The sequence below is a fragment of the Bos indicus x Bos taurus genome, chromosome 1, assembly GCF_003369695.1.
Source record: "Bos indicus x Bos taurus breed Angus x Brahman F1 hybrid chromosome 1, Bos_hybrid_MaternalHap_v2.0, whole genome shotgun sequence".
NCBI lineage: Eukaryota > Metazoa > Chordata > Mammalia > Artiodactyla > Bovidae > Bos > Bos indicus x Bos taurus.
This window is the reverse complement of record NC_040076.1, coordinates 41,316,376-41,336,145: the sequence shown is the minus strand read 5'-3', so window position 1 is coordinate 41,336,145 and position 19,770 is coordinate 41,316,376. Positions and strand designations below refer to the sequence as shown.

General features: G+C 36.1%; 1 protein-coding gene across 5 annotated transcripts in view; it reads right to left on the bottom strand.

Moving 5' to 3' along the window:
* Window positions 1-19,770, bottom strand: part of EPHA6 (EPH receptor A6) — a 1,019,792-nt gene that overhangs the window by 451,906 nt on the left and 548,116 nt on the right. The window contains exon 6 of one of the 5 annotated variants that reach the window (XM_027554477.1): window positions 13,617-13,699. The exons of the other annotated variants lie outside the window; for them this stretch is intronic. Coding sequence (XP_027410278.1) covers window positions 13,695-13,699 — 5 coding nt within the window. The 3' untranslated portion in view covers window positions 13,617-13,694. Of the gene's footprint in view, window positions 1-13,616; window positions 13,700-19,770 lie in introns of those variants that run through there. 5 annotated transcript variants of the gene reach the window in all.

The following is a 19,770-nucleotide window of genomic DNA, read 5'->3' as shown; positions in this document are numbered from 1 at the left end:
TCCCTTGGACTGCAAGGAGATCCAACCAGTCCATCCTAAAGGAAATCAGTCCTGAATATTCATTGGAAGGACTGATGATGAAGTTGAAGCTCCAATACTTTGTCCACCTGATGCGAAGAACTGACTCATTGGAAAGACCCTGATACTGGGAAAGGTTGAAGGCAGGAGGAGAAGGGGACAGAGGATGAGATGGTTGGATGGCATCACTGACTCAGTGGACATGAGTTTGAGTAAACTCCCGGAGTTGGTGATGGACAGGGAGGCCTGGCGCGTTGCAGTCCATGAGGTCTCAAAGGGTTGGACATGACTGAGGGACTGAATCGACTGATTTTTCTTTTCTATCTATAATTTCTACTGGGCTTTTTACTTTCTCTAACATAATTATTATAAGAACATCTCATTTTGCTTATCTGTTAATTTCAAAATCTGGGTCATTTTAGATTGCCTCCATTAATTGATTTTTTTGTTTTTGAGCTACATTTTCCTATACCTTTGCATGGCACAAAATTTTGGATTGTATCCTGACCATTGCAAATGATAAACAGTAAGACTACATTTTGTTTTGTTCATTTGAACATGCTTATTATTATAATTTGAAATAGATAAAATGATTGAATTTGAACTGCAAACCTTCTCTTTTTTGGTGGGAATCACTGAAATCTCAAAATAGTTCATTTTGCCTTAGTATGGTTGTTAGAAAATGCCCTCATCAATACAGTTCCAGAATCAACCTGTGATTAGGGTACAGTTTACACACACAATTTAGGGCTTCCCATCTGTGCTCTTTCCTTTATGGCATTTCTCATCCTTCATTTTCCAGTTGTTGTTGCTTCAAACATGTCTTCTGGTTCTACATACTAGTAATACAGGATTTTTTCTCTCCCAACTTAGGTACTTATGATGGCAGAGCCTCGGGAATGATCACAAGCAAAAACTGTAAAAATGGCAACTTGTCCAGTGCTGTTCTCTTCCTCCAGGTGTCAAGCTTCCCAAATATCTGTCTCCTTTGCGTAGCTCTCAAGTCTTTTGAGTAATGTTTGATTTTGTTTTTAATATTTTATCCAGAGTTTATAATAGTTATCTATAGAACACTGGTCAAATGGAAGCTACTCAGCTATTATACAGAAGCAGAAATTCTTCCTGTTAACCTAAAATCCAAATTAGCAATGCACATTTTTCTTATTCATTTCTTTCTTCATTCAGTAGATACAGAGTTGTTTTTTTTTTTTTTTAAGGGAAATGATTCTCATAATATGTGTGAAGTATTGAATAAGACAGACACTATTTGCACAAACTTGTAGTGTATTAGAAAAGTTAGATCAATTAAATTTACTTGCTCTGTATCTGACCATCGGACTCCTGATTATTGTCTTGATTAAGTCTAGCATAGACTTCTAGATCTTTGTATTGCTTTACATGGTCTCTTCTGACTACACTGAGGGTTGGGGATTCCCTGGTGGCTCAGATGGTTAAAAAAATCTGCCTGCAATGTGGGAGACCGAGGTTCAATCCCTGGGTCTAGAAGAGCCCCTGGAGAAGGGAACAGCCACCTACTCCAGTACTCTTGCTTGGAGAATTCCATGGAGAGAGGGGCTTGGAGGGTCACAGCCCATGGGGTGGCAAAGAGTGAGAGTCAGACACCTCTGAGTGAGTAACACTTTCACCCTCATACTGAAGGTGATATTTACTACCAAATATTTCTTTCATATGTTGTGATGCATCTTTAATTGTAATGACAAATCAATATAAGAGATAATAGTTACATTACCTTGGTAATAAGCAAATCAGTAATTTACTCCCATCTTCCACTCCTCTTTCCCACTCCCCACACCCCAACTTGCAGACACTGTGAACAAAAAAAAGCTTCCTTCTACTACTAACAGGTTAACCTTCTTTCCAGGAAAAACAGACAGCTTGTGTCATATATAATAATCTTCTAATGATTTTGAGTTATTTTCTTATCCTAGAATAGCTACTTTACTTCAAAGTAAAAATATGCTCTATTTTTAATTTTAAACTCATCAGAGTAAGTTGCCTCTATCTGTCATTGAAAACAGAGTCATTTCAGAAATGGAAAAAAGTGTTTTAATAGATTTGTTTTTATTAGTGATTTTCCTCAAACTACATTTTTGGAAAAAAATTTAAACATGGTAAAACTTAAGACATATTTTTTTTCGCCAAACTGACAAGAGTTAATATATCTCTCTGGGATATCTAATAATATTCTACTGTTAGAAACAAAAGAAAGCCTAACAAATCCCTTTTACTTGAAAATCACATGGATATTTCTCAGGATTTAGGATTTGTTTGATTATAGATTTAGTTGCTATTTTATAAGCATTAAATAACCTGATCTAGGTCACCTCTGAGTTGAAAGTTGGCCACAGTCTATTTTAAAAATTTGAAATAACTGTGTAAGAGCTATGTTGGCATGCCAAATGAGATATCCCAGCTCATTCCCACTGCATCAACTAACATCTTTCAATCGACAAACTGCACTTTGGCACAAACAGAAGGATGGACTCCTGCCACTTTTTTGGTCCCTAGTAAAAGAGTTATGAACATATGCAGTATGTTGCTCATTTTTAGAGCTTGAGGATAGCAGGTTTAATGCCAATAAAAGGGCAATGAATGGATGGAGAGTTGAAAGCCAAATAGGCTTAGCAGGAGATGTACAAGGCCATTTAGCAAGGCCTATATACGCCAGGTTGGAATTCTCTGACATCTCATATTTTAGTTTTATCCCACAGGTTATCCTTGTCTTCCTATTGCTAACCTTGCCTAATTGGAACCTGTTAGCAGGAAATGAGAGATTATATTTTTTTTTCTTTCCTATAAGGCATTGAGCACAGAACTAATGTTGGGGAAACAATAGGGAGCCATATTTGGAATGGACTGAGGCATGTTTTCCAATGATGACAGCTGTCCAAAAATGGAATGGGATGCTTTGGAGGTTATTAGCTTCTACATCATGGAAGTGTTCAGACAGAAGCTGTGCCAACTGAAGATGTTGTTATAATAAAATATGAAGCAAATGATGGGAATTAGACTGAACGTGTGCTGAAACTTCATCTAATGTGTCCTTTAAGGTGTACTCACTGTATATAAAAATATGATGCTCATAAAACAATAAAATGAATAGTTTTATTTTATTTTTATTGGAAGATAATTGCTTTACAATTTTATGTTGGTTCCTTCCATATAACAATATCAATCAGCTCTATCCCCTCCTTTCTACAATTCTTTCCTTGGAGTCACTATATCTGTAAAATAATATATACATAAGTTACATAAGAAAAGATTCAATATGAAAAATGCTTTGGGCAGATCTTTTCAATTATGTTAATTTGTGATAACAGATGATTTGACTAAGCCTTAAGTAATAAAAACCTTTACACATCTTCTCTGTATGTTTCATCAATTCAACAATGTATTCTAGGGCTTAGAAATGTTCATCCTTCTGTTTCACCATTCTCAGAATGAAAGCTTGTATAGTGAGGGTTTTTGATCAGAATAATGAAACCATTGGTTTAATATTCCAGCTATCCCATCCTTTTTAATAGTAGCCAAAGCTGGAAGGGCAGAAGGGACAAGGCAAAGGTCTTTTCCTAACTGTATATCTTTTACCAGAAAGCAAAAAATTTCCCTGAGGCAATTCATTAAAATTACCTTGACATAGTATCAGTGAGAACTAGGTCATTTGGCTGCTTTTAGACCAAAAACTGGCAAAGGAGGACAGAATTACCATGATTGATTTAGATGAGTATTTCTCAACTAGGTGATACTACTCCCTAAGTGCTATTTGGAAAACTTTGAGAGTACTATTATTTTTTAATTGTCACTGTGTCTGGGGTATAATGAACTTGAATTGTGGGGGCCAAGAATAATCCCCATGAACGTCATGTTCAATTAAAACTTCCTCAAAAGTTTCACTGAAAAAACTAGTTTAGGCAAAAATATATATTCCCTTGGGAATGGGCACATTACTGCCTGAACAAATTGTGTTTATATTGGTAAGAAAAAAAGGTGGCTTTGTGGTAGACAAGCAATTGTGTCTGCCACAATTTTTATGCTTTCTCTTCATGACTCATTCCTTTGTTTTTAGAAAACTCTGAAGCCACAAGGGAAATGCATATATAAAACTGTAAATACCTTGTATAAGATATTACATGCTACCCTGACTTATTGTTTTGCACAGTGCTCTACATTTCTGCCTGCATAAATACTGGTTGATGATGTTGACAATGGCATGTGTGAGGGCTTGTGGATTAGCTTGGAGAAAAATATGTATATCTGGAATGGTCAAAGCATTACTAACACACTTGAAGTTAGTCTTACTCAAAAGCTTTGTCATGGACCTGAACTTTGATTCTTTTCATTTCATATAATAGATCTCTGATACTTTCAAAAACTGAAATCCAGATCAAAGATAAAGCTGCAGGTAATATTACTCACTTTTATTAAAAACTTTTATGTGGGTAAAATGGAATTTTGATATAAAATAAGCTGAAAGTAGATTTTAATAATGCATGGAAACTTATACCAATATCAATTTTAAGGCTACATGGAGCAGAGTTGGGAAATATGCTTCAGTATTCAGATAAGTACAAATAAATGTTAGGATATAAAAATTAATTTATAGGCAGTAAAAAAGCACTATATAGTTAGGAAAGTACAAAAAAAAAAAAAGCCTACTGAAATGTGTAACTCATTTGGTAAGGTATTTTAACTATTTCTGATAATTGTCTATTTGGTAAATTTATATTACCACTGTAACTAAAGCACAAAAGGAAGGCCAGGTCCACTCCATCATGTCTATAAATACTGTTCCATCAAAGGAAAAAAAAAAACACCTATGATTACAATCTGATTCCCATCTCATTGTGTACGCTTCCGGGATCTCTGGCTCTCTTACTTAGCGTCTGAAAAACTTAATAGATTATACCTTTGATCATTGTATGATAAATACTTTTCTGATATCAATATATTTAATTTTTGATCTAATTCTTTTAGCTTCCTGTATGTATGAATTTCATAAATTACATTTATGAAATTTGGACTCACTTAGACCAGTTATGCACAATTAGTTTCTTAATATATGCTTTTTGAGTATGATAATGATAAATTACCTTTTCAAGTATAGTAATGATTCTCAAGTGATCTGAAAAAGTTAATAATCAAAAAAAAATCTACTCTATTTCACATGAGGAATCAAGCCTGTTTTTAAATAACTTGGAAGAAAATAAGACTAAATTTAGAAAGATCTAGTATTTATTTCTGCCAAGTTTTAATATGCACGCATATTCACTCAGTCTTAAACTTTGAAGTTAGACTAAAAAAACAAAATCATAATAAAATCAAATAATTAGACTGAAGTCAGTGCATGGATATCATAGTCAACTGAGTTTTCAATGAAATATCAGGGTAAACCTTATTTTCAGGTTTATATTTTACAAGGATAAATGTAGAATTTTAGAAATAATATTTGGCTTATGTTATTTCATTTTTTATAAGGAACCATATACTATCCTATTCTATGCTGTCATTTTCATACTATCTTACTTTCTAATCTTAAATAATCTATATAAAATAATTTTTCATGTACAAACACAAAACTATGATTGTTCAAAGATTAAGTTTAAAAAGTTTATCAGTGCATTAAATAAAGGACAGTAGTTCCATTGGTACTGTAAATTATTAGAAACTCAGATAAGACCATAAAGTGATTAGATGTTTGTAACTTAATGCTTCTTTACTCAAAGAAATCATGTCTTAATATATGGCTTTCAAAAAGATTCAATTTAAAATTCAGTTCTTAAAAGTGAAAACTATGGTTGCTATAGAAATTTAATTCAGAAACACCATCACCCACACGAGGAGCACGCGGCAGGTGCGGCAGATGGCGACACCTCCCTCTTTGCCTGGTCAGCGGCCCAGGAGCCTGTGCATCCTGTCCCCCCACCCCTGTTGCACTGTGGCAATCCAAAGGTGTATTAAACTCTCGACCACAAAAAAAAAAAAAAAAAAAAAAGAAAGAAACACCAAAGTTTATGAAAAGTCTTTTCAACTGATCAAGCACTTCAAAAAAGCATGTAAACTTTTAGCAAAGAAGTTGCCATGCCACTGAAGCTTGTGGCATGACTACAAGCTTGTAGTCATGACTAACAACTGTACTTTCTTTAAGAATTTAGTCTATAAATGACTCATTTACCCGAATATTTGTTTCTGGAATGAGAACTTAGTAGAGGTAACCTTGTATTCATTCATTCGTACATACAACATTGAAGAAACAGGAAAAATAATTTTCCTTGTGATGAAAACTCTTAGGATTTGTTCTTTTATCTTTCATATACAACATTTGCTTTTATTTAGTTGCTAAGATGTGTCTGGCTCCTTGCAACCACATGGACTATAGCCCACCAGGCTCCTCTATGCATGGGATTCTCCAGGCAAGAATACTGGGGTGGGTTGCTATTTCCTTCTCCAGGGGATATGCCTGACAAGTGTTAATTATACTTATCATGTTGTACATTACATTCCTTGTATTTATTTATTTTAAAAGTGGAAGTTTGTATCTTTTGACCACTTCATCAAATCCCCCATCCTCCTGTTTCTTATCTAGGGAAAGACAATATATAGCTATTAAAATTAATTTTAATTGTTTTAATATCAAGGCAAGTCAAAGCAATTATAAAATGGAAAATTTTAATTTAATGTTACAATTATATTTTTGTGTGAAAGCACACCACCAGAACATGGCAAGTCTCCAACTGTTGAGCTAGCTCTTTTAAATTGTTTTCTGAAGGCCTTCTTCCCAAGAAATTTTAAGTGCACAACACTTCCTAAAGTTACAAGTTATTTTTATGACAGTCACTATGCCCAGAGATTTCACTCACTTTTTGGGTATTCAGGTGCTTAAGGGGAGTTTGAGACCACTCACAGTGGGGTAAACGATCATGGCAATTTTATATTTCTTGCCAGATAATAATGACTTACGTCAGGATAAGTCAAACTGGGGCTTCTGGGAAAGATTTTTCTCACACTTTATAAAGGACATGAGTAAGAAGGTAATAGTAACTGAACTGCATTGCCCCCAAATTCATAATTTGAAGGCCCAATCCCAATGAGACTCTCCTTGGAGACAGAGCCTATAATGTGGTAGTACAGGTGAAGTGATATCATAAGGGTATGGCCTTAAAGAAGTGACATCAGAGCTTTCTCTCCACACCAACTTAGGGAAAAGGGCATGCTGTTACAGTGAGAAGGTGGCTAACTACAAATGAGGGAAGGTCTCACCAGAGACCTGCTGGCATCTAACCATGGACTTCTAGCCTCTGGAATTGTGCATATCTACTGTTTAAAGTACCTGGATGGTGGCATTTTGTTCTGGCAGCCCCAGCAGACCAAGATATGAGGGAAACAGCCACTTTCTCCTTCTAGGGCTTGAACATAGCTATGTGAAAATGTGATGACTGGATTTGCTGCAGGTATATTCAGTTTATGAACAAAAAAGCTTGAGGGCAAAAGCTGACAGGCTGAGGATATCAGTTGGAGATAAAGAATGGGTCCTTGATGACTGCACTGAACTCTTAAATAAACTAAATCTGCCTTTCCCCACCTACCCAGTCTGTGACTTAGTTGGATTCTGACCTGTTCATATTCCAACCAACAGCTCCACTGGTGGTGACAGGGATGATTCCATCTATGGGTGGGTGTGGGAGTACAAGAGCCAAAGAGCCCATCTATATACACAGAAGCATTTGGTCAGGAACTGCCAGAAAAACAGTTTTCACCATTGGAAAACTCCTCAATATTTCACGCATATCTTTCATGGAATAGAGTCTTATCTTGTGGCCCACGTTTCCTTAACGGACTATAAAAATCCATGTCATAAAACTTTTATCTACTTTAAATTTTAATTTGGAGAAAACATTTAGATTATTGCTGTTGCACACAGACTCCAGGCCCTGGGACAAGCCAGCTGGCTCCCGTCCAGCTACTGACTTTTCTTGGAGGTTTGGTTCTTAAAAAGCTCAAGGGAAACTAAGCTACCATAGCTGCCTTCTGTCGGATACTTTCTCTGGCATCAGTGAAGCCCCTGTGCACCTCATAGCCCTTATCACTCAGTCCAGGATTTTGGCTTCTTCTGATAGGGCAGAATCATGAGCTATGGGGCATCCAGGAGCTAGCTGAGAACTGTTATTTGTCTTTCATGTGTTGTTTCTCCTATTGTTTTGTGGCTTGGGTGAGCTCATAGCATTTCAGGTTTGATTTTGTCCAATGCCCTATGCCTTAAATATTTTAACCCTAATAATTACCCTAAGGTAGGTATTTGCATCCCTGCGTTACAGAGATACGAAGGAATTTGTCTGAGGTCATCAAGAGAGTAAGTGGCAGAGTCTGGATATAAACTCAGATTAACCTGAGCCCCGGGTCTATGTTGTTACATACTTCAGTCTATTACCATTGTGAAGTATTACATGATGAAAGGATGCTCAGGTACTATCAATTTTCTTCTCTCCAGGATGAACTAAAAAGGAATTTAAAGAAGATAACAGATAGGTGTGAAAAAGAGACGGTGGCATGAGGGGCCAGACAGACATCAAGCTAATGTAATTTTTGATAATTTAAGTGCTAGACCTTTTAGGTGTACAGATGTAAAGCATGCCTAAACTTGGAGAAGTGTCTTTTGTTTGTACCTGCCCAGTATACCTGCTCCCATTTCTCCTATAAGAGTACCCTCTAGTACCCTCCACACTCTATGTGATTTTGGTGGAATTGCCCATCACATTAGCCCATTCCATTGATTAAGTGAATGGTCTAGAAGTCGATATGTTACTCAAGTCATGCTAATCACAGAAATTCAGTGCAGTTCAGTTGCTCAGTGATGTCCGACCCTTTGCGACCCCATGGACATCAGCATGCTAGGCCCCTCTGTCCTTCACCAACTCCCAGAGTCTACTCAAACTCATGTCCATTGAGTCAGTGATGCCATCCAACCATCTCATCCTCTGTTGTTCCCTTCTCTGCCTGCCTTCAACCCATCCTCCCATCAGGGTCTTTTCCAATGACTCAGTTCTTCGCATCAGGTGGCCAAAGTACTGGAGCTTCAGCTTCAGCATCAGTCCTTCCAATGAACATTCAGGACTGATTTCCTTTAGTGTGGACTGGTTGGATCTCCTTGCAGTCCAAGGGACTCTCAAGAGTCTTCTCCACCACCACAGTTCAAAAGCATCAATTCTTCAGTGCTCAGTTTGTTTTTTTATAGTCCAATTCTCACATCCATAAATGACTACTGGAAAAACCATAACTTTGTCTAGACAGATCTTTGTTGGCAAAGTAATGTCTCTGCTTTATAATAGCATGTCCAGGTTGTTCATAACTTTTCTTCCAAGGAGTAAGCATCTTTAAATTTCATGGCTGCAATCACCATCTGCTGTGATTTTGGAGCCCCGCCCTCGCAAAGTCTCTCACTGTTTTCACTGTTTCCCCATCTATTTGCCATGAAGTGATGGGGCTAGATGCTATGATCTTAGTTTTCTGAATGTTGAGTTTTAAGTAAACTTTTTCACTCTTCTCTTTCACTTTCATCAAGAGGCTCTTTAGTTGTTCTTCACTTTCTGCCATAGGGTGGTGTCATCTGCATATCTGAGGTTATTGATATTTCTCCTGGCAATCTTGATTCCAGCTTGTTCTTCTTCCAGCCCAGCGTTTCTCATGATGTACTCTGCATATAAGTTAAATAAGCAGGGTAACAATATGCAGCCTTGACGCACTCCGTTCCCAAATTGGAACCAGTTTGCTGTTCCATGTCAAGTTCTGTTGCTTCCTGAACTGGATCCAAATTTCTCAAGAGGCAGGTCAGGTGGTCCGGTAGTCCCATCTTTCAGAATTTTCCACAGTTTGTTGTGATGCACACAGTCAAAGGCTTTGGCATAGTCAATAAAGCAGAAATAGATGTTTTCCTTGAACTCTCTTGATTTTTCAATGACCCAGTGGATATTGTCAATTTGATGTCTGTTTTCTCTGCCTTTTCTAAATCCAGCTTGAACATCTGAAAGTTCATGTACTGTTGAAGCCTGGCTTGAGAATTTTGAGCATTATTATGTTATTGTGTGAGATGAGTACAACTGTGCAGTTGTTTAAGCATTCTTTGGCATTGCCTTTTTTTGGGATTGGAATGAAAACTGATCTTTTCCATTCCTGTGACCACTGCTGAGTTTTCCAAATTTGCTGGCATATTGAGTGCAGCATTTTCACAGCATCATGTTTTAGAATTTGAAATAGCTCAACTGGGATTCCATCACCTCCACTAGCTTTGTTCTTAGTGATGCTTCCTCAGGCCCACTTGACTTTACATTCCAGGATGTCTGGCTCTAGGTGAGTGGTCATACCATCATGATTATCTGGATCATGAAGATCTTTCTTGCATAGTTCTTCTGTGTATTCTTGACACTTCTTAATATCTTCTGCTTCTGCTAGGTCCATACCATTTCTGTTCTTTATTGTGTCCATCTTTGCATGAAATGTTCCCTTGGTATCTCTAATTTTCTTGAGGAGATCTCTAGTCTTTTCCATTCTATTGTTTTCCTCCATTTCTTTGTGTTGATAACTGAGGAAGGCTTTCTTATCTCTCCTTGCTATTCTTTGGACCTCTGCATTCAAATGGGTATATCTTTCATTTTCTCCTTTGCCTTTCACTTCCTTTCTTTTAACAGCTATTTGTAAGGCCTCCTCAGACAACCATTTTGCCTTTCTTTTTCTTGGGGATGGTCTTGATCCCTGCCTCCTGTATAATATCACGAATCTCCATCCATAGTTTTTCAGGCACTCTGTCTATCAGATCTAATCCCTTGAATCTATTTGTCACTTACTCTCTATAATCATAAGGGATTTGATTTAGGTCATACCTGGATGGTCTCTGGGTTTTCCCTACTTTCTTCAATTTAAGTCTGATTTTGGCAATGAGGAGTTCATGATCTGAGCCACAGTCAGTTCCCGGTCTTGTTTTTGCTGACAGTATAGAGCTTTTCCATCTTTGGCTGCAAAGAATATAATCAATCTCATTTCAGTACTGACCATCTGGTGATCTCCTTGTGTAGAGTCTTCTCTTGTGTTGTTGGAAGAGGTTTTCTGTGACCAGTGTGTTCTCTTGGCAAAACTCTATTAGCCTTTGCCCTGCTTCATCCTGTACTCCAAGGCCAAATTTTCCTGTTATTTCAGGTGTTTCTTGACTTCCTACTTTTGCATTCCAGCCCCCTATAATGAAAAGGACATCTTTTTGGGTTGTTGGTTCTAGAAGGTCTTGTAGGACTTCATAGAACTGTTCAGCTTCAGCTTCTTAGCATACTGGTCAGGGCATAGACTTGGATTACTGTGATACTGAATGGCTTGCCTTGGAAATGAACAGAGATCGTTCTGTCGTTCTTGAGATTGCATCCAAGTACTGCATTTTGAACTCTTTTGTTGACTATGATGACTACTCCATTTCTTCTAAGGGATTCTTGCCCAAAGTAGTAGATATGGTGGTCATCTGAGTTAAATTCATCCATTTTAGTTCACTGATTCCTAAAACGTCAACGTTCACTCTTGTCATCTCCTGTTTGACCACTTCCAATTTGCCTTGATGCATGGACCTAACATTCCAGATTCCTATGCAATATAGATCTTTATAGCACTGGAATTTGCTCCTATCACCAGTCACATCCACACACAACTGGGTGTTGTTGTTGCTTTGGCTCTGTCCCTTCATTTTTTCTGAGTTATTTCTCCACTGATCTTTAGTAGCATACTGGGCACCTACTGACCTAGGGAGTTCATCTTCCAGTGTCCTATCTTTTTGCCTTTTCATACTGTTCATGGTGTTCTTAACCAAGGTAAAACAATCTGAAGGCCCTTTAGCCATTACAAATGTTTAACAATTTAAAATTTCAAAGCTATGGTTTTTCCAGTAGTCAAGTATGGATGTAACAGCTGGACCTAAAAATTGCTGAGTTCTGAAGAATTGATGTTTTTGAATTATGGTGCTGGAGAACACTCTGAGAATCAGCAAGGAGATCCAACCAGTCCATCCTACAGGAAATGAGTCCTGAATATTCATTGGAAGTGCTGATGTTGAAGCTGAAGCTCCAATACTTTGGTCACCTGATGAGAACTGACTCATTGGAAAAGACCTTGATGCTGGGAGAGATTGAGGGCAGGAGGAGAAGGGAGTGACAGAGGATGAGATGGTTGGATGGCATCACTGATTCAATGAACATGGGTTTGAATAAACGTCAGGAGATAGTGAAGGAAAGGGAAGCCTAGTGTGCTACAATTAATGGCATCACAAAGAATTGGACATATTTTAGCAAATGAACAACAAAAACAAGAATTTAAAATTTCCCTAAAATAACTCTCCAGACCCAAATGGTTTTACTGGGGAATTCCACCAAAAACTAAATAAATAAGAATAATTTTACATAAAGGTTTCAGAAAAATCTCTTCTTCCAGAAGAGAAGGAAACACTTTCCAATTCATTTCATGAGGCCAAAACCAGACAAAATCAAAAATAAAACCAATCTCTCATGAACTTAAATGAAAAAAACAAAAACAAAAAAACTCAGTATAGTATTAGCAACACAAATTCAGCAATGTGTTAAAAGACTCATACACGATGATCAAGTGGGAGTCATATTCCTTGTAGATAAGATTGATTTAACATTTGAAAATCAATCAGTGCAATCCACTACATCAATGGCTTAAAGAATTAATATAATGTGATATAATGTGATCAATCAAAATAGAAAAAGCATTTGAAAAAATCCAACATCCTCTTATAATAAAAACATTCAGCAAGATGGGAATAGAGGGTAATTACTCAAACTTACTAAAGAACACCTATGAAAACATACAGATAACATCACAATTAATGGTGAAAAATGTAATGCTTCCCCCACAAGATCAGAAAGAAGGGATGTCTACTCTCAGCTCCCTTATTCAAATAGTACAAGACATTTTTGCCACTGCTATAAGGCAACAGAAAGAGATAAAAGCCATTTGGAATGAAAAGGAAGATGTGCAACTAACTCTGGTTGCAGATGACATGGTTGTATCCATAAAGAATTCTTAAGAAATATACACAAAACCCTCTCCTATAACTAATAAGTAAGTTCAAATCTGCAGCATACAAAATCAACACATATAAATCAACTGCACATCTATTAACAAGGAATATGTGGAAACAGAAATCAAAAACAATTCATAATTGCTCCAAATAAAATGAAATGGTTATATATACACTTAATAATACATGTAGAAGAACAGTGTGTTGAAAAAAGAAAATAAAGAAGACATAAATAAATAGAGAGATATACTCTTTATTTCATAGACTGGAAGACTCAATATGGTAAAGATGTCAATTCTTCCCAAATTGATCAATAGGATTAATACAATCTCTACAAAAATCCCAGCACACTTCTTTGTAGACACATGTGTATGTGTGTGCCCAGTCATGTCCGACTCTGTGATCCCAGGGACTGCAGGCAGGCTCCTTTTGTCCATGGGATTCTCCTGGCAAGAATACCAGAGTGGGTTGCCATTTCCTCCTCCAGGGAATCATCTCAACCCAGGGATTGAATCCAAATCTCCTGCAGTGGAAGGAGGATTCTTTACCACAGCACCACCTGGGAATCCCTCTTTGTAGATAGATAAGCTTAGTCTAAAATTCAAAGGTACAGACACCATAATATATCAAACAGTACTGATAAAGAGGAATAAAGAACAAGAAACACTCTACCTGATAATAAGGCTTACTCTGTAGCATAGTAATAAGGATGGGGGTGGTACCAGAGAAAATGTAGACATATAAATCAAATCAATGAAAAGTATAGAGAATTCAGAAATAGACCCATCCAAATCTGTTGAAGTGATTTTTGACAAAAGTTTAAAGGTAATTCAGTGGAGATGTATATATAGTTTTTCAACAAATGACACTGAAACAAGTGGACACTTATACTGCTACCCCCAAATGAACCCCAACAAAAGCACCAACTCAAACTGAGTTACAAACAAGGAATGTATAAATTTGCTTAAGTATAAAATATGAGATTTTTTTTAGCCAAAAGTATAGTAGAAAATATTTAGGATATAGGACTCATAAATGAATTCTCAGATTTGATCCCAAAGCATGATTTAAAAAGGAAAATTGATAAATTAGACCTCAACAAAATTAAGCACTTGCTCTGTGAAAGCTCATATCCTGAGGATGAAAAGTCAAGCTACAAACTGGAAGAAGATATGTATTTGCAAATTACATATCTCACAAATGAGTAGTATTTTGAATATATAAAGAACTCTCAAAACCCATTAGCAAAAAAACAAACATTAAATTAGAAAATGCAAAAAGAACATGAAAAGACACTTTGCCAAAAAGGATATACAGATGGTAAATCTGTATATAGGCAAATGAAATGATGTTCAACATCATTGGCTATTAGGAGAATGCAAATTAAAACCACAACAATGTACAGCTACACCTAATGTAAGGTAAAAAAAAAAAAAAATTATGACATCAAACACAAGGATTCAGAGAAACTGGGTCACCTGTATTCTATCTGGGGAAATGTTAATATGGTATAGGCACTCTGGAAGTCAGTTTGCCAGTTTCCTATATATCTAAACGTGAAATCACTGTAAAGCCCAGAAATCTCACTCTGGGTATTGATCCCAGAGAAATGAAGAGTTCAGTTCAGTTCACTTCAGTTCAGTCACTCAGTCGTGTCTGACTCTTTGCGACCCCATGAATCACAGCACACCAGGCTTCCCTGTCCATCACCAACTCCCGGAGCCTAACCAAACCCATGTCCATTGAGTTGGTGATGTCATCCAGCCATCTCATCCTCTGTTGTCCCCTTCTCCTCCTGCCCCCAATCTCTCCCAGCATCAGGGTCTTTTCCAATGAGTCAACTCTTAGCATGAGGTGGCAGAGTTTCAGCTTTAGCATCAGTCCTTCCAAAGAAATCCCAGGGGTGATCTCCATTAGGATGGACTGGTTGGATCTCCTTGCAGTCCAAGGGACTCTCAAGAGTCTTCTCCAACACCACAGTTCAAAAGCATCAATTCTTTGGTGCTTAGCTTTCTTCACAGTCCAACACTCACATCCATACATGACCACTGGAAAAACCATAGCCTTGACTAGACGGACCTTTGTTGGCAAAGTAATGTTTCTGCTTTTGAATATGCTATCTAGGTTAGTCATAACTTTCTTTCCCAGGAGTAAGCGTGTTTTAATTTCATGGCTGCAATCACCATCTGCAGTGATTTTGAAGCCTAAAAAAATAAAGTCTGACACTGTTCACATAAAAACCTGTACATGAATGTACATTGTAGTTTTATGTTTAATAGCTAAAAATGGAATCAGCCAAGATATTTTTCTGCAGATGAATGGTAAGATAAACTGAGATACATACATACCATGAAATACAACTCAGCAGTAAAAAGCAATATAGTATTGATACAACTTGGATGAATCTCCAGGGGAAATTATGCTGAATGAAAAAACTAGTCTCAAAAGGTTACACACGGTATAATTCCATTTACATACTATTTTAAAAAGATTAAATTTATTGAAATAGAAATGAGATTAATATTTTCCAGAGGAAAAGGGATGGAGAGAAGTGGGTGTGATTATAAAAGAACAAAACAAAGGATTCTTGCAGGATTAGTATTGTTCAGAATCTTGTTACACAAACCTACCCAGATGCTAAGAGTCTATAGAACACACATGTATACATAAACACACACACACACACCAAATAAGGACAAGTAAAAGTGAAGAAGCTGAATAAAATTGTTAGATTATATTAATGTCAATATCCTGGTTATGATACTAAACTTTAGTTTTGCAAAATGATCCCATTGAGTAAAAAATGGATAAAGTATGTAAGGATTATAAAAGAACCACTGTGTATTATTCCTTATAATTGCATGTAAATTATAGTAATTTTAATAGAAATATCAATTAAAATATATATCAAGTTTACAATCCTCAGCAAACTTTTGTTTATTTTGGAAAAATAGCTATGTTTCTTTAAAAATATATTTTATTTTAACATGTAATGAGTTTAATGTTTTTATTAAATGGAAAATGAATAATTACAAAATAAACGTGGAAATCTTCATAGTCATCACTTATTTTCTCTGTTTACATTAAGACATACTGCATGTAAATGGTAAGGTAGTTCATATCTGTTTTCATTTTCACTTCATGTTTAAAAACAAAAGGAAAACACCTATTAACAATGGAATCTTTACTTGTGTGAATATGTTCAAAGTGAATCTGGAAATGCTTTTCAAATAAGGCAATTGCTGAATTATTTTTTAGGAAGATATAGACAAATTGCACTTAATATGCAAATGTACAGTTAGTAAATATAAAATAGAGGAAAGTGTTGGTTGCATCACAAAGTATTTTTATATTTTATAGTGAAATATACTGCTTATTACTTTTAGCGGTGAACTTTTCTGGTTTATTCAAAATGTAGCTGAATTTTAAAGTGACAATAAGAAGCTTTTCTAGGCTCAATCTTCTGCATAAAAAACAGTCTGATAGTCTGATGGCAAGAGTGTCATTAGCAGTATTTGGAAGACTGACTCTTCACTTGGCACTGAAAATCTACTCTGTAATAGGGAAATTACTGATATAAGTTCTTGTTTCAATTCATAAAGCTTTGATACACAACATTGTGCTAAGGTGCATCAGTGGATTGATTGGGCAATTTTAATGCAAATAAAGACATTTCTCACATTAATTTCAGAGGATCTGCAATGAGGCAAATCATATTTCTTAGAAATCTCATCAGATTTCCAATGCTTTCTTCTACAATTACACCAGTTCAAGGATATATCTAAAATTATTTTGTCCTTTGCTGTGAAAAAGGTTTTTGCTGTTCCATGATGTGTTCTTCCAATTTTTACCAATACCATTTGCTTCACTGAAGACTAAAAAACTGAAACTTCTGTAAAGAACTCACGTTTATGCCTCAAGTTATAGAAGTTTAAGCTTCTTAAGTTCTAAGTGGTTTCTAAGGGAGGATCCTTAATTTACTTTTCCTCAGAAATGTGCCGTGGGCAGTTAAATCTCTGAAGATGTGTATTTTCACATTTTGGTCAGATTATTTTCCTGATTAATTCTTTTTTCCCCTTGCTTGATCATTACTTTGCTAGCTAGAATCATTTATAAACAGTAAAAATGTAAGGTTTATACTGGTTAATGTGATATACTGAAAATAAGAAAAAAAGGTGCTGATTTACAGTGTCAAAGCCAGAGTACTCTAAATTGTATACAATTCTGCAAAAAGCTACCTGCAGCAGTTGCCTTTCCTGTCTGTACATTAAATAAAATTCAGTCATTGGACACAGTTACAACTTAAGGAAATTCCACGTGAATATTTCTAAATTACAAAACTCTACAAATTTATTTTTTCGATTTCTGTGCCACCTGGAATTCTCTAAGAGTGACAAATTATTCTGAATATAGTTATTATGAATATAGTGAGTCTTGAGTAAAATAACTTTCAGTACTTTACCACTCAGTACCATTCAGTACTACTACTAGCTCAGAATAGTAGTAGTCTTTTTCATATAGTATAACATATATGCAATATATATATTTTATACACATTTCTATCAAACTGCTGAATCTCTTATACTTCAGTTATTTTTATCTCTTGAATTGTTGTGTGGTAATGGAAAATGCTTTGTAAGTTAAAACAATAAAATTTTTAATATGAAGAGTTGAGAATGTAAAAGATTTCTGGAAGCATAAATTTCAAATAAATATGATAGCATAATGAAATATATATAGTCAAGTTAACAGACAAAATTGCGTTTAAGGTAAACAGGTATAGGGAGGGTGGTGGTCATAGGAAGCCAAATTTGAAATTATCTTTAGATTATAAGGAAAAACACATATTCAGTGGCAGAATAAGATAAAAATACCCAAAATGATCAGAAGCCAAAGGAACAAGTGTGATGAAAGAAATAACATCACCAACACCCAAATTCACTAAGTATTACATACCAAGTACTGTTTTATGTACTTTTCATGGATGTAATGTACCCCTGGTACCCCAAGTCATATGTTGAAATTTTAGTACTTCAGAACTCAATATATTTGGAAATAGGGCATTTAAGGAGGTGAATATATTAAAATGAGGCCTTTAGTGTGGGCCGTTTAGTGTGAGCCCAATTTGACTGGTATCCAATAGTTGTGTACGAATGTGAGAGTTGGACCATAAAGAAGGCTGAGTGCAGAAGAACTGATGCTTTCAAGGCTTGGTGCTGGAGAAGACTCTTGAGAGTCGCTTGGACTGCAAGGAGATTAAACAAGTCAATCCTAAAGGAAATCAACCCTGAATATTCATTGGAAGGACAGATGCTGAAGCTGAAGCTCCAATACTTTGGCCACCTGATGCAAAGAACTGACTCACTGGAAAAGACCTTGATGCTGGGAAAGATTGAAGGCAAAGGAGAGCAGGGTGGCAGAGGATGAAGTAGTTGGATGGGATTACCGATTCTATTGACATGAGTTGATCAGACTCTGGGAGACAGGAATGGACATGGAAGCCTAGTGTTCTGCAGTTCATGGGAGTCTCAAAGAGTCAGACACAACTTAGAAACTGAACAACAAGGATATTCAGAGGAAGGGATATCCCTTTGATTTGAGAGGTTCAGGAAAGTCTTGGAAATTGGGGTGGTATATGAGTGACCCCTCAAAATTTGTGTAGAGTCAGAGTCTGTGCAGATGAGAGAAATAGCAGTATACATGAACAGAGAGGGAGGAAGCATAAAAAGGAAGAAGGGAAAAGTATGAGAGGACAGACTGGAAAATAAAGGTGGAGGTATTCAGTGGAACTGGATTAAAACATTTTGGGGAACTGATGAAGCTTTTTGTTTACTATGGAGGATCAGTCAACAGAACATGCATTTTCTTCTTTTTATTTATGAAACTGTTTCAGTTCATAGAGTAAGCAAGCAAGAAATGACTTTACTTACATTTCCTCAGTATCCTTCTCAATCTGATAATTTTAAGAATAATTTTCAATTGCTACACTGTTTCTCAGTTCTATTTCAGCTTTTCATATTTCTACTAAAATATTGTCATCAGTAATTTATCCTGTGCTTTGAAACTGTATGTATTCCTCCCTGTGGTACTGTTGGGAGAAAAATTTTCTTTTTAGTTTTATTCTGCTGAAAGTAACAGATACCATTTATATTTTGCAATTTCAGCAGACCTCCATGAAGATTTTTTACCTGTGAATTTGAATATAGAATTAAATCCATGCTTTGGAGGAGAGATCTCAACTTTCTTTTCTACAGAGTACAAAAGATTTTAAATAGTTCATAAATTCCATAGACAAAGTGTTTTTTGAAAGTCCCATGATTTAGAAACATATCTGGGTATTGATTTATATAAACATGATGACCTGATATCCAACTAAACCAGTGAGTTTTTTCTTCCCAATATTCCTCCATGCCTCATTCTCAAGTATATATACTTTATTCCAAACTTAACTCACATCAGTTCATTGATAGGCATTTTTACCTACATATTTTTTTCTTTCATATATGCAAATATCTGCAAGGAGATCAAACCAGTCAACCCTAAAGGAAATCAATCCTGAATATTCACTGGAAGGGCTGATGCTGAAACTGAAGCTCCAATACTTTGGCTACCCAATGAGAAGAGCTGACTCACTGGAAACAACCCTAATGCTGGGAAAGACTGAA